The sequence below is a fragment of the Fusarium solani genome (assembly GCF_023522795.1).
Source record: "Fusarium solani strain SB1 chromosome Unknown bctg00000009, whole genome shotgun sequence".
NCBI classification, from domain to species: Eukaryota; Fungi; Ascomycota; class Sordariomycetes; order Hypocreales; family Nectriaceae; genus Fusarium; species Fusarium solani.
Genome location: NW_027072144.1, coordinates 1,516,771 through 1,530,495, shown reverse-complemented (window position 1 = coordinate 1,530,495; position 13,725 = coordinate 1,516,771). Strand labels below are relative to the sequence as shown.

Sequence of the window (13,725 nt, the reverse complement as noted above, 5' to 3'; positions counted from 1 at the left end):
AGACGACGCCAAGATACTAGATCTGCTGATCCTGCAACAGGTCTATAACGCTGTTCAGACAATTCTTGTATCATCGTGAGACATCTTCCCTTGAGGTGGCTGCCTATGTAACACCATCATGCATGCCGCTTCTCCAATAATATCCAGATAGTATGGAGGGAAATCTTCTTTAAAAAGGAAAAAAAAAAAAACAAATAAAAATTTTTAAGTAAAATAAAAATAAATAAAAACAAAAAAGACTACTGAACAGAGACGAACCGAAACGGCGAGCCCCAAGCCCATTGCTGACTTTATTTCCTTCTTCTTTTCATCCGCCCCATACTGTACTATATTTTCCCTCAAACATCGTGTGGCTGACCTACCTGGGACTTTGGTGGCCCAACGTCCGATTCGCTAACCCAAGTATTGTCTGTGAACTTGAGGTTGTTTACATAACGCCATGATGACCTGACCGCAGGCGGCTAGAGATCAAATGCCTACCCTACGACATAGGCTGTTGGGACGCAGGGTAGTCAGTCTATTGGCTCGCTCCACCAGGAAACCACGCCAAGAGAGCACTATGGTCTTCCTCTAGCAGATCCAGTGAGCACCCGCCTCCCCCATTCCTGTGTGTAGACGTGGGCAAAAAAGCCGAAGCCAGCAAAAGTCCTCCACTCTTTGGAGGTGCTCGATGACGCCCATAATTGGCTTCACTATCCAAACTCGATGTCGTCGCAGAGACTAGGCAGAAGAAATGATATGACGCAGCGTGATCGGTAGTATGCACATGGTGTAGGACAAATTCACGCAGTAGAACTTGAATTCGTAGTTATCTCACTACATCAATATCGGAGAAATTGTGGGCAATCAAGCCTCATCCTCATTCTATCTTCCCCTCGTAGTTGTGTGTGATTTGGAGTTTTACCTACCCTACAGTTGGCACTCTACCATTTTGTGCCTCCATTTAGGTCTGGAAAAGTTTATTATTCCCCGCAGCTGTTAGCGGATTGCTAGCGGACGGGGATTTTTCTGGCTACCCGACCATGCTTTTTGCCTTTGAGAAACCATCGGGGCCTTAACGGGCACGGACAAAAAGACTTTAGGAGAGCTCATCTCGCCGGACGTCGCGACTGCCTTTAGAACCAAGACAGATCGGGAGTATCGGAAGGCGCGCAAGGCCCTCCAAACAACGACGGCTAGTCGCAGATGCTTTTCTCCCTGACGGCAAGCTGCACGCCAGGCTTGGATTCCTTCCATGTGCCTGCTCGTTCGCTCCTCCTGTGGCAGGGAAGACATCCAAAAAAGATCCAGAGCGATCGGGTAGCGCGTCGGCGCTTCGGGAGAAAACGTAAATTTCCCGCCACGAGTATCCATCGACCTGCTGAAAATTTCGGTCAAAAAAAGGACGCTAAGGTCATTTGCCGACGCCCAGCACTTCTTCTGGTCACCTCCATTGAAGACGCAAATGGCGGGTCCGCTCGTTCAGAAAATTGGCGGCCGATTTGGCACTTTTCCCTCCCACTCCCGAAGACGGGGAATGTTGGGCTCATTTGGGACGTTTTGCGCACTCGACCGGAAGGTCGCGCTAGGCCAGAAAATTGGTGGCCGATTTTGGCCCTTTTCCCTCCGTCTCCCCTTGGCGTCATGAATGTGATTTGAGTATCTCCCCCATCCCCCCGCACTGCCTCCGAATCTTCTTTCCTCTTTACTCTCAACGCGTTCCTGCAGGACTTTCCCTGCGAGGAAAAGCAGGAACGCGTTGGAAGACCTTGTGCTGCGTCACGAACCTTGAATGGCCCAAAACTGAGGCCCCGACCCAAGTCACTGACCCATTCAACGGCAATCGAGATGTGTGGACAAGGTCGAGACCTGGGCATGCCTGGATGAGGCGCAAGCCAAGACGGCGATCACGTGGGATCCCACTTGCAGCCGCCAGTGAGGCGAGCTGAAAGAACGGGGTAGCAACGATGTTGCTGGTTCGGATGGAGCCACAGGACTCGGAGCAATGCTCTCAAAGGCAAAGGCTACGATCGCACATAAGCCAACGGACTGGGCAATGCTCTCCGAGGTTACGATCACCTTTCACGAGTCACAGAACTCCTCTGAAAGGCCCAAAATACTTCATATTTAGTTTTTTCCAGCTGGCACTCATACGTTAATGGCCTGATCATCCATTACCAGCTGGTTTTTTTTTTCCCAGACAGTTGCTGTATAGACAGCTTTCCTGCTTTTTCATAGGCCTTAAGTTCTCTCTCTCTCTCTTTCTCTCTCTTAACTTCCGTTCCTATCATTTTCACATGTGACCAAATGTGAATTCTTGCTGTGTCTTTCTACCCTATCGAGCCAATGGCTAGAACGCATAGTCCCTAACACACTCCTTTTTAAAACTTGCCGCACATGTCAAATTTCCTAAACTTCGACTTCTCGGCCTATGAGCGTAGCCGACGGCGTGACCGATCATGGATTCATGGGCCAACCTTGGCGACGGCGGAACTTGGCCAAAGTCCCTGGGAAACTCATTTTCGATGTTGGTCTTGCCCACTGTCAGCCTTTTGCGCGCGCCTTAGAAGGCTGGTCGCTGAAGCTGGCCTCCCGTTGTCAAAGCAGCGCACCGCACGTATCATTTTAGCTGCATGAGTGGCGTTAGTAACGTGGGAGCAGGTGAGGAGCCGTCGGGTGGCGGTAGCTCTTGGACTTGATGTGTCGAGAGTGTGCGAACACATGCTTCCGGCGAGGCCTCGTCACTCTTGAGAACGCAGACGCGTAAAAGAGCCGGAGCAAGGCACCATGGTCTAAGATAGGCATATTCAAACATCATGGTATCCAGGCCATGGAGGCAGCCCATGAAGTGTGTTAGGTGACGATCAAGATAATTGAGGAAAGCGGACAGACAACCCACGGACCTGGTTGGATATGCGAAGGCGTAAGGCTATAGAGATATCGCAGTAACGGACCCTCTATTCCCATGCCCCCATCATCCGTCCACTGAGACTAACCTCGTACAGTAGGACAAGCAGAAGCTTGGTCCGGAAACTTGGCACTTTTCACTCGGTGGTAAGATGGCTTCTGACTGCCATTTGCTTACACCGTAACATCAAATAGCACTCAAAATAGGCATCTCACACGTCATGTTACATCTCGTTCATCAAAGAAGTATTCCAGCAGCTCTTAACTCTACCCCTCTAGGCATTTGTGACTCTTCTACGGTGTTGTGGGCACGGAGCTTGGCTGCTTGGCCTGCTATTAGGGCCTTGGGTATTCTGAACCTACAATGAGGCAAGTCACTAAGGAGGGTCTTCCTTGGGCTGACCCACACAAGACGGATGGCCAGGGACCCGCTTCGGAAGGCGAAGCTGGCGAACTCCGCCCAGGCATACTGCAAGCCAGAATGCGATTGAGCCCTCACTATATATATCAGTGCAACTCTTGCCTTGGCTTTCGCTCAAACCTGCCATCATCACACACCAACGTTTTCTTTTATCCACCTCCACAAGATACCTACGATAAACCAACTACACAGCGTTCAGCACAACACCACCCGATGGCGGAGAGCAAACAGCCCTGCTTGGAAGGCCCGGATCAAGGCGAGAAAGCCGCCGCGCAGAGTCTCATTGGGGCTTACGATGCCGATATTGCAGCTCGAAGCCCCGGCAACCCCTTGAGCGCGGTGAACCTTTCTACTGCAAGTCCCAGCTCTATAGAAGAGTATGACGAACTGCGCAAAGAGGTTTTATTCCGTGAGAGGGCGCTGGATTTTGATTACAGCTGCCAGCAGGAGGCTACGTCGCGTGAGCAGCTTGCTGATGCCATCATCCGAAGGCTGAAAGCCCAGGACGATGCCAATGTCTACGGGAAAGCTCCACCTAGGACGGGCTATGGGGGTCAACTTCACCCTAGGTTTGCCGGCGACCATTTCCTGTCCAACAGGGAGCTTATTGATCGAACGGAGTTATTCAAAGTCGCTCAGCGCATGCCCAAGGGCAGTCACTTGCACATCCACTTCAATGCTTGCCTGCAGCCTGACGTGCTGTTGGGAATCGCCAAGGGCATGGACCGCATGTTCATCATGAGCAATCTGCCCCTCGTTCCGGACAACGGCTACGAGAACTTTGATCGGTGCGAGATCCAATTCCAGATCATGAACCCGGAAAGGGAATGTCCGGGTGATTTGTTCTCCGCTACATACACTCCTGGGCAGACCATGAGGTTTCAAGAGTTCAGGGACCGGTTTGGCCAATATTATAACAAGGCCACGGCCGATGGCTGGCTACAGGATAAGCTCATGTTCCACGAAGAAGAGGTGCACAATCACCTGCAGACAGCATCCGGGTAAGTTCTGTGCTGCCTTTCCAGTGTGAGTTTCCAGGAAGCGAAAAAACTGATACCGTCCAGGGCATGGGAAAAGTTCAACGGGCGAACGAGAATGATGAAGGGATTATTTAACTACGAGACGGCCTACAAAGCATACACAAGGCGATTACTCGAGGACTTGCTGGAGGCAGGGTTCAAAGCCACTCCACTCCACTACACATCTGAGGATATGGAATTGATGTGGATGATGACTAAGATCACGACGGTGGTATGGATGGATATGTATCCATTATGGATGTGAATCCACAATGTGGAAAGGGTTTCCACATAACGAGCAAGGGAATAAATCTGTTGCATAACTCAACCCCTGACATATCGCCATCATTCCCTCGAAGATTCTGCCAGTATCTGATCCAACTGCCCGATCAATCCTGCACGTAGCCAACTGCGTAAAGTCTGGCACAGGCCGATAGTTGAAGCATCTAGCCGATTCCTAAGCCTCGTAACCATCTGCCCGGCCACTGAAAATAACCTCTCACACTCTGCTGACATAGGGGCCACAGTCAGTAAATCCAGGGCCATCCTACTCAATTTGGGGTACCTGAGCCGCCTAGTGTGCCAGTACTCATATGGATCAGTAACGAGGGCGTCAGAATCGTCGATATTGCGTTGCCACTGATCGTACTCATCGAGATCCAACCCACTATATGATGACGAAGGAGATGTCCCGGGAGACTCGTCAACAGCCTGATTCTGAAGAGTTAGCCCTCGTTTGCTATTACGCCAGGCTGTAAATTTATTCCTCGAGGATTTAAGACGTTTACTTGCAGGTAAATCAGAGTCTTGATCCTCAGAAAATAGGCCTTTATATTCGCATTCCCACAGATCCTGAATAATTGCCTTGGCTTTTACAATCCACGTGCGCCGCTTAGCATCGTCGCCCCACAGATCGTCGAATAATGCCCAGCGGTAAGCAGGATGGAGAGCCGCCGCGCCGTAAATCACGGGGCTATCGTTGAGGTATTGATAATACTCATCCAGCTTTATCCAGCCTAGGTTAATATTAACGGCGAGATGCCCGGAGTCAGGGAGGCCAACGGCTATCTTTTTGGCGGATTCGAGGGACTCGAGAAGATATTCGTACGCGTGAAGAAGATCCCAGCTTGTACCTTCAAGTCGTGTCTTGGTTAGCCATGCCAATTTACAGACTAATTCAATCCAGCCAGGGCTTACCGGATAATGGAGGCTCAACCTCATCTTCTTGAGCTTGCTTTTGGTGTTTCCCCTGTCCATCACCCTCCAAGGCTTTGACTACTAGCTGAAAGTCTAGTAGGATATCGCGGAGCGCCTGGAGCACACGCCAGTCGCTGCCTGAAATCCGGTTCTCTTCCTTCAAAAAGAACGGCATCCTGGCACCCTTCCTAACGGAGCCACTTTTCGTAAGGTTCGCTTTGTTCCACTCACTCAACGCTCGTTGGATAAAAGGGTCGTAAAACGGCTGCAAAACAAGAGCCCGGTCGATCATGGCCAGCTGTGAAAGCCAACGGGTAGCGTTATCTAATACAACGCCAACAGGGCCATGATTTTGGATCGCTGGATCGTCGGATAGTTGGGATTCGACCTGCTGGACTTTTTTAAGGATGTCGGTCCAGATATCGGATCTGTTAACCTCCTGCAAATCCAGTTAAAATAAGCCCGAAAAGAGGAGAGTTAGGAAACAAAATGTAGTAAAAATAAGAACAAGATCGGCTTACCACGGCGAAGTTATGCCATTTGCCCACTGGGCCCTTTTTGCGCCATTGCTCATGTTCCCTCGCCGCCGTAAATTGGCCATCGTAGATCTGTTGCTCGAACGCGTCCGGATCTTGGCCAAATAGCATGTGTTTCACCACTCTATTGACAACGTGGCCAATGCAGCGAACCCAGCGCTTTTTCCAGTCGAATCCTAGCTCACGGCCCAGCTCTTCAATTGTTGTTTTGTTATTCGAGGCGTTGTCCAGCGTAAAGTAGCCCAGCTTATCCCCAATCTCGAACTCCCGGACGATGTCGAGTATCTGCTCAGCGATGTTCTCGCCTGTGTGGCGGTCTAGTAGCTCCGGAAGGCCGAGAGCGCACTTCTGGGGCCTGTTGTCGAGATTCCTGAATATACAAGTAACGCCGTAAAGAGCATGCCTGTTCCCGGATCGCCATCCGTCAAACTGGATATGGATCTGGCCTGGGCTCTTTCGAAGCGTCTCTCGTACAGCCAATTTATTCGCGTTGAACTCTCTTTCGGCGATCGCGCGCACTGTTACATCGGATATGTGAGCCTCCGTAATGGAAACAGAGGGGTTGAGATATTCGAAGATTGCTCGCAGGTCAGGGTCCTTCGCGGTGGTGAACGATCGATTTGTGTTGACGATCCAGTTGACGATCATCTGTTGAAACGTGGCTTTATTAAACCGCTTGATCAGTAGGTTCGTTATTTCTTGATCGCGGGGGACCTCTGGATTCAATCGCAGTAGCGTAGCAATTGAGCGGGCGGGTGTTGCAACTGTAGATTTCAGGGCCTGCCTTTTACCTGAAGGATCGACTATGCCGTTGTGATCCTTGAACAAGTGACTCTCAGCGTTCTGTAGGCCCTTGTAGTTGTAATTCTTCGGCCTCGGGTCCTTCCGTTTGATACACAGACAACAGACCCAGCGGCGTTCCTTCGTTGCGATATTCTGAATGTCGTATCCAAACCGGTAGACCCATTAACGCGTTTGGCCATCTCTTTCGGACAAAGTCCATCCTCTGAACAAGCGAAATAGCCATTATTCGTCTTCTTCTGTTCGTTCTGGGATCGCCGCCGTCGATTTCCCTTGCGCAGAGCGCTCGAGAGTAGGTGGCCGAGAATCGGGCTGATAGTCGGCCATCGTGACCCGATATTTGCATCTGAAGATTTGACGCCAGCCAGACCAAAAAAGGCCACCCATGTCGCGAAAATAAGCCAAGGTAGGCAGACGCAGTGGCTTTATCAGACAATTAAAGTCCACATAGTCGAAGATATAGTAGCATCAGCGAATTGATGAGAATTATCTGAGGGACGCGTCCTCCATGCACTAATGCACGGGATCGTGCAGCTCTTTATTCTGCCAGCCAGGCAGCTACGGTCGCGAGCAGCATCACGGGAACAGCTGAACAGCATTCCAGGTGCTTGAGGGGACAGGCATGCGTTGTCTTAGACCTGGCATATTAGTTAGCATATACCTCAGACTCAACCTATTAACTAGGGGTTCTGTGGTATTTGTAAACCTCCCTAAGATTATGGAATATCCACTGCATTCCACAATTTCCATATGTGGCCCGGCTCGCATGGAGTGGTAGTAAATCCACAAGAGGGTCTGATGGAATGGAGTGTATTTGATATGGATCCATATGTGAATCCATATGTGGATTTTCGTGGAGTGGCTTTGAACCCTGGCTGGAGGACAACATCATCTATGCTGAGATCCGACCCAACTTCATGATGAGCAACCAGCTATGGAAGGATGACGGTTCCGAGCGCATCGACAATGAGGGCATCATGAAGCTCATCATCAAAGAGGTGGAGAGCTTCCAGGCGAAAGTGAAGCGCGAAGGCAAGTTCTTTGGCGGCCTCAAGGTTATTTACTGCACGCCCCGGTCATTCAGGCCCGATCAAATTAGGGAAGCCCTTGACGAATGCCTTACGTTCAAGAAGAAGTGGCCACGGTGGATCGCGGGTGAGCAAATAGATACCCACGCGCAAGGGCTGAAACGCTGACTCCAGGATAGGCTTCGACCTCGTCGGCGAAGAGTCCAAGGGGCGGCCCATCAAGGACTTTGTTCCAGAGCTCATTGCGTTCCAGGAGAAGTGTGCGGATCAGAACGTGGAGATCCCATTCCTCTTTCACTGCGGCGAGACCTTGGACATGGGCTCGGATACCGACGGTAACCTGGTCGACGCGCTGCTCCTCAAGTCGAAGCGAATCGGCCATGGTTTTGCGCTCGCAAAGCACCCGTACATTATGCAGCTCATGAAGGAACGAGGCATCTGCCTAGAGCTGTGTCCCATCTCCAACGAGATCCTTGGGCTCACCCCACGTGTCAGTGGCCATGCGATGTATCAACTGCTGGCCAACAACGTTCACTGCACCATCAGCTCAGATAACGGGACGCTATTTCGGTAAGCCACTGCTGGCAAGTTTCTGTCTCTGAATTTACTGACAGGTATCTAGGTCGACTCTATCACACGACTTTTACCAGGTCATGGTAGGCAAGGCTGATATGGGGCTGTTCGGCTGGAAGCAGTTTATCCAATGGAGCCTGCGGCACGCCTGCCTCGATGGCGCCGAACACGACCGCATTTATCGTCAGTGGGAGCAACTGTGGGATAAATTTATCGGGTGGGTGATTAGGGAGTACGGCAATGCATCCTCGAGAAATGGATCAAGCCAGGTAGAGGGCGTTTGATTCACCTGATGCCCAGCGTTCGAGGAAAGACCCGATTCCGCAGGGAACGAGACTCGGTTACGATGAGTTCTGTATTATTTAAGTAGCTAGGGGCTGCAAAGCAGGTTGGTAGATTTTGTCTGAAAGAAAGAAAGAAAGAAAGGCTTTCAACAGCGATGAAGGTACTATATATACTCCAATGTGTCTAATATGGCGCATTACATGGTGTGACTTGCACAACACATAATGTGGTCTATGGAAGTCTTGAAGACGTAGCTACTTCCAACACCCTGTGCCGCCTTATCGTCTGATTATGTTCACTAGCAGCAAGATATACGTATCAAATAGAGAGGGAGCTGTATATACGACTAAAGTGAGTAGAAAACAAAGGAAGCCCAGGCTAGTTGCGTACAGTAATTCCTAGTTGCTGTAATATATCTTGCACTGAAGGCACATCTGGCCTGTCCTCCTGTGCTGCCACCAGACTCGCGTATACCATTTTCAGTTCTTTGTGCATAGCCCAACTGCCTGCCGCTATCTTCACGGACCCTGAGCAACACTGAAAATGAGGTGGATAGGATTGGGGAAATGATAGTGGTAGAATTGCCGATCGTCATTGTTTGTGTTGGCTCCAGCAAGGTTGAATAGGCCGGGTAGGCATAGGGCCTTCGCGCATTCTTTTGAGACCATCGTTATTCCCCATTCCTGGAACGTCACCGCAACAGAACATTCGGCCCTGATAGACGAGGTGAATTGATTCTTAATTTCGGTCCTGTCCAAGGGGCATGACTCGGGAAATACGTTCCAGAAGACTCCCAAGCGGCTTACGCCACGGAACTTGGCAAGAGCAGACAATCTCTCCGCCGTCGGTGTGTCGTAGTAAGACAAGACGAGTTCAACGTCTTCAAACGGTGCTACTTCATGTGAATTTGTAAATAATTCGAGGATCTTTGCCGAATTGAAACAAAAGCGTACTGGCGTTGTTATAATGCCAGCGTTTACGCTTTCTCTACAAAACAGCGTCAGAACTGCCGGAACAGAGAAGGAGCCTCCCTCGACCTACATAACTGTGCATGGCTTTCCGAAACACTTCAGATCAGCCACGTTGGGGGGCTTTGATGACAGGTGACGAAGCGCAATGACTTCTCGTCTGTTGCTGTTGATATGACGTGTACCACCGTGGACTCGGACACCGCACCTTGACCGGTCTCGTATGTTGTCATTTCCGGTGCATCCTCCGTGGCTGGCCCAACGGTCATAGTGGAAGCAAAGGTTGAAGAAAAGTTTTCTAGACTGTCGGCGGGCAAAAAGTAGAGTGGGAAGCTGACTAATTGCTGGGTCACGGTTGGCCTAAATTGGTATAGTGGCTCCTGGTAAAACTCATCACGTGGTGAGGTTATTTCAACGTCATCAGAGGCCGGTTAAGAAAAATTTCTTTCTACGTCTCCACCCCCTCATTAAACAAAGCTCCATCAACCTCCACTCGCTGAATCCGTGCGTGCAGATTGAGGTTACATGCTACGTACCAAGTACGATGAAAACGGACATTATGCTAGTGATCAGCGGCCATCATCACTCGCATGAAAAGATGGTGCATCCCCACCATGTGGGCGGTTTTTGCGCACGGCCCAAAGTCAACGTAACAGCGGGTGCGCGCCGTGCTTGAAGAAATGGATATTGGCTTTCAAAAGCAAGCTTCTTTTGGTTGCTATATGGTGTCAGATAATCCTTACGGTACGAGATTGGCGGCCGAAGGAGACGAGCACGGTTGCCAACGCAAAACACTTGTTTCCGACTTCTCGACCCGGTCCATCAAAGCCATGAGCCCCATCTTTTCGGAAAAGCCGCTCCTTCTGGCTGATCGCTGGCGGGATGAAAGGGGAGAAGTGGGCCGCTAAGTCATTCGAGGTACGGAGTACTCGAGTGGCTAAGCCGAGCTATTCTCGGCATCATCGGAAAGGCGGGCCTCGGTTACGATATCAATTCCCTAGAGTATCACGAAACCCCCATTAGAATAGCATATCGGCTCATGTTTTCGTTTGACTTTTGGTCCCATGCCTTCATTTTCATTACCGACCAGGATGAATCGAGATATGGACCGTGCGTGGGACATCGTAGTGGAACCCCAGTGCCTCTGACATTTTTGCAAGGGGTGAGGGGGGTTGCAGCTTGCTCAGCACGTATGAACTCGGGCGCGACGACTCGACCGCCGCCCCGGAAGCATTGGAAATGTGAAGAGTAGTGTTGCTGCCCGGGGGGGGGGCGGATAAAGATATCGGCGACAGAGCAGTAACGCAGGACCGAGCATCTGCGACAACGGAGAAGTAGCTGGAATGGCGCAACATTGCTCTCCTCGGCGCACGAAGGAGATGCACAACACGGATGCAGGTGGCGAATAAGACAAACGAAGTTGAGGAATCTTTCGTTCATTGTTAAAGTGGAAGGCGCCGTCGAATGGGGAAAATCATGCACGCAAATTACAGGTTATGTAGGCAGCAATCAAGTCTCGATTGGGACAGAAAGAATGAGTGCGAGTCAGGACGCAAGGACATACGGCCCCGATTTGGGGATAATGCTTTAATTGCTGAGGATATAATGTTGAACACTTGGAGAGACATGCCTTGAGGAGTAAGGTCAAGCAAGGCAGCCAAAAGGGGTTGTAAGAAGAGAGAGGTAGGACTTTTAGCTGGTACAAGCCCAATTGCCGCAACTTTATCCTACATAACCTTCCTAGCGTGTTGTTCGGCCTTAGGAGGCTCTTCTGACACCTTGCAGGCTGTTCGGGGTGCGTTGTTTGTTCACTGGTGTAGGGTCGGAGCCAATCGGCTATATTATCTAGCAGATGAAACTGGTCGAAGAGCATGTTGAAGATTTGTATGATGCTGAAACCTGAACTGGAGGAGCCCAATTCTCCTGACCAAGGGCTTGATCGCTGCCTACGTCTGTTGCGCATCTCGTCTCAGCACCTTCAACCACGCCGATACCTGCTTGTTGACCTCGGCAGGTGATTCCCATAGAGCCCAGTGGGATGCTTCGACCTCCCCACGAGTCAAGTCCTCAAAGTATTGGTCCATCCCATCCGACATGCTTGGTGGTAATTCTTCGTCCCTCGTAGCAGCGAGAAAGAGCGCTGGCATAGAAAACTTGATTGGCTTTAGCAAGAGTTGCAACTCGTCGAAATAATTGTGCGCGTGTGTGCGATACCAGTTGAGAGGGCCCTTCAGCCTAGGTTCTCCCTTTCGAAAATACTTGGAAGTGTAATGGTCCAGATCATCGTCCGAGATGAGTCGGGATTGGCCTAGTGTAGGGAGATTGCCAAAGAGGACGCCCTCTGTGACGCTGAATCCGACCTCACCCTCAGGGCTGGTCCCTCCAAACATGGCATTGAGAAATTGTCGAACCTTCTCTTCGTCCCTTATCTCGTCTTCGATCTCTGTACCCCTAAACTGGACCTGGTACCTCGAGCTTACCAGACTTTTGTTGCGAGCGGCATCGTCTGGTGAAAGAAAGACCGACGAAGGCGGAATGAAAGGGTTGCCAACGCTGAAGACGCCCTGAACAAGACTCGGAAACCACATGGCAGTGCGCCAGACCACGGCGCCACCCAGGTCATGTCCACCAAGGATGATTTTCTTGTCTTTGGCAATCACTTTTGCCAGCTCTTTGATGTCCTCGGCAATGCTCTTCAACGCATACTGGCTCGGCTGGTCGGGTGCAGCAGTATCGCCGAAGCCGAGCAAGTCCGGCGCCACGACCTGATAGCCCAGTGATGCGAAATGCGGAATCTGGTATCGCCAGCCGAAGCCCAGATCTGGAAATCCGTGGATGAGGAAGATTGTTGCAAGGGGCTCTGTTTCCGGATCTGCCCGCAGATAGTGGTATGTTTTGCCGCGGATAGAAGCTGTGTCCGACGTGACCCTCGGGTCGTTAGCCTCTAGCTTGTCAAACTCCATTTTGCCTAGATCAAGGGCCTGGTGGTGTTGAGGCTGACCTGGTTGACAGTTGGAAAGACGGTGAAAGGGAATATCTTGGGCGGGACGGGAAATGGGATGCTGAAGATTGTGTTTAACAATGGTAGTTCTGACCTGAATCTGATGCAGTAGAGGATGATTTATAAACCAGTACTTAATATGACGTATTAGGACTCTGGGCCGATTTTTGCTTTCGAGAATGTGTGTGACAAAGAAGGGATGAAGCTCTGCATGCATGCATTGGAGTCGATTAGTAGCCTCGACATGGCGCAGCCGAAAGAGGTAACAACACTTAGCGGGGCGTACCTAAGTGAACGAGGACGCGAGGGATAAAAGTCAATTTTAGCCATGATACCACAAAGGTGTCCTCTTTATCCTGCCATGTAGCCTTGGAAGCATCCAAAATCATCCTGCGCCTTCTGTGGTTGGATTTTCAGCTGGGTCACCCGACATGTGGATCTCTACGTCTACTTGGCGGGTCATGAAAGTTGACGATCGGGCGAATAACACTGTAATGCAAGGCACATCGACACCAAACGTGCTATGGAAATCTGGTTCATGGGTAAAAAGCACCGACGCGGGGGCGGTATTCGGCGCCAGTTGACATGAAGGCGTGGCTTCGAAGAATAGTCTCGTCGACTCTGTCTCGTAAAAGGATAACATGACGCCCATCGTCACTGTAAGAAATCTCAGGCTCCTGTTTTCCATTCATTTTGGCCTCACTTGAATCATTCTTATCCGGCACTATCATCCGAACGAGAGACCAGAAGAAAGCAGCCCACGGCATCGCCATGCGGCAAACTTGATCCGGTTACGTCGACGATATAATGCCACTCTCCTAGGCTCGGTTGTCGTTGGCAAACCCGGGAATGGTTTCGTTGTACGTAACTCAAGGCGAACGGCCCCTTTCATTGCCCCTACTAAGTAATATTCATGCCCCATCGTTCAGTCTCGACACGAAGCCATGCGAATCCAGCGTAATGCAGCTGCCGTACCGTAGAATAAAATCACTGCTTTGATCCCATGTCCC

At 50.7% G+C, this 13,725-nt stretch overlaps 4 protein-coding genes across 4 annotated transcripts; 2 read left to right on the top strand and 2 right to left on the bottom strand.

Annotated features, from left to right (window-relative positions):
* Positions 1–3,250: 3,250 nt before the first annotated feature.
* Positions 3,251–4,591, top strand: MRS44_013528 (uncharacterized protein; the record flags this gene model as incomplete). Its single annotated transcript, XM_065616998.1, has 2 exons — positions 3,251–4,308; positions 4,372–4,591. The coding sequence occupies 2 exons, from the start codon at positions 3,251–3,253 to the stop codon at positions 4,589–4,591; spliced, it is 1,278 nt and encodes a 425-aa protein (XP_065473070.1).
* A 460-nt stretch (positions 4,592–5,051) lies between these two features.
* On the bottom strand, positions 5,052–7,042 carry MRS44_013527 (uncharacterized protein; the record flags this gene model as incomplete). Its single annotated transcript, XM_065616997.1, has 5 exons — positions 5,052–5,065; positions 5,115–5,459; positions 5,524–5,962; positions 6,045–6,902; positions 6,962–7,042. 5 exons carry the CDS (start codon positions 7,040–7,042, stop codon positions 5,052–5,054), a joined length of 1,737 nt encoding a protein of 578 aa, XP_065473069.1.
* Positions 7,043–7,780: 738 nt separating this feature from the next.
* Positions 7,781–8,745, top strand: MRS44_013526 (uncharacterized protein; the record flags this gene model as incomplete). Its single annotated transcript, XM_065616996.1, has 3 exons — positions 7,781–8,015; positions 8,068–8,458; positions 8,511–8,745. 3 exons carry the CDS (start codon positions 7,781–7,783, stop codon positions 8,743–8,745), a joined length of 861 nt encoding a protein of 286 aa, XP_065473068.1.
* Positions 8,746–11,660: 2,915 nt separating this feature from the next.
* On the bottom strand, positions 11,661–13,407 carry MRS44_013525 (uncharacterized protein; the record flags this gene model as incomplete). The annotated part of the gene is made up of 2 exons (XM_065616995.1): positions 11,661–12,776; positions 13,273–13,407. 2 exons carry the CDS (start codon positions 13,405–13,407, stop codon positions 11,661–11,663), a joined length of 1,251 nt encoding a protein of 416 aa, XP_065473067.1.
* Positions 13,408–13,725: the final 318 nt, after the last annotated feature.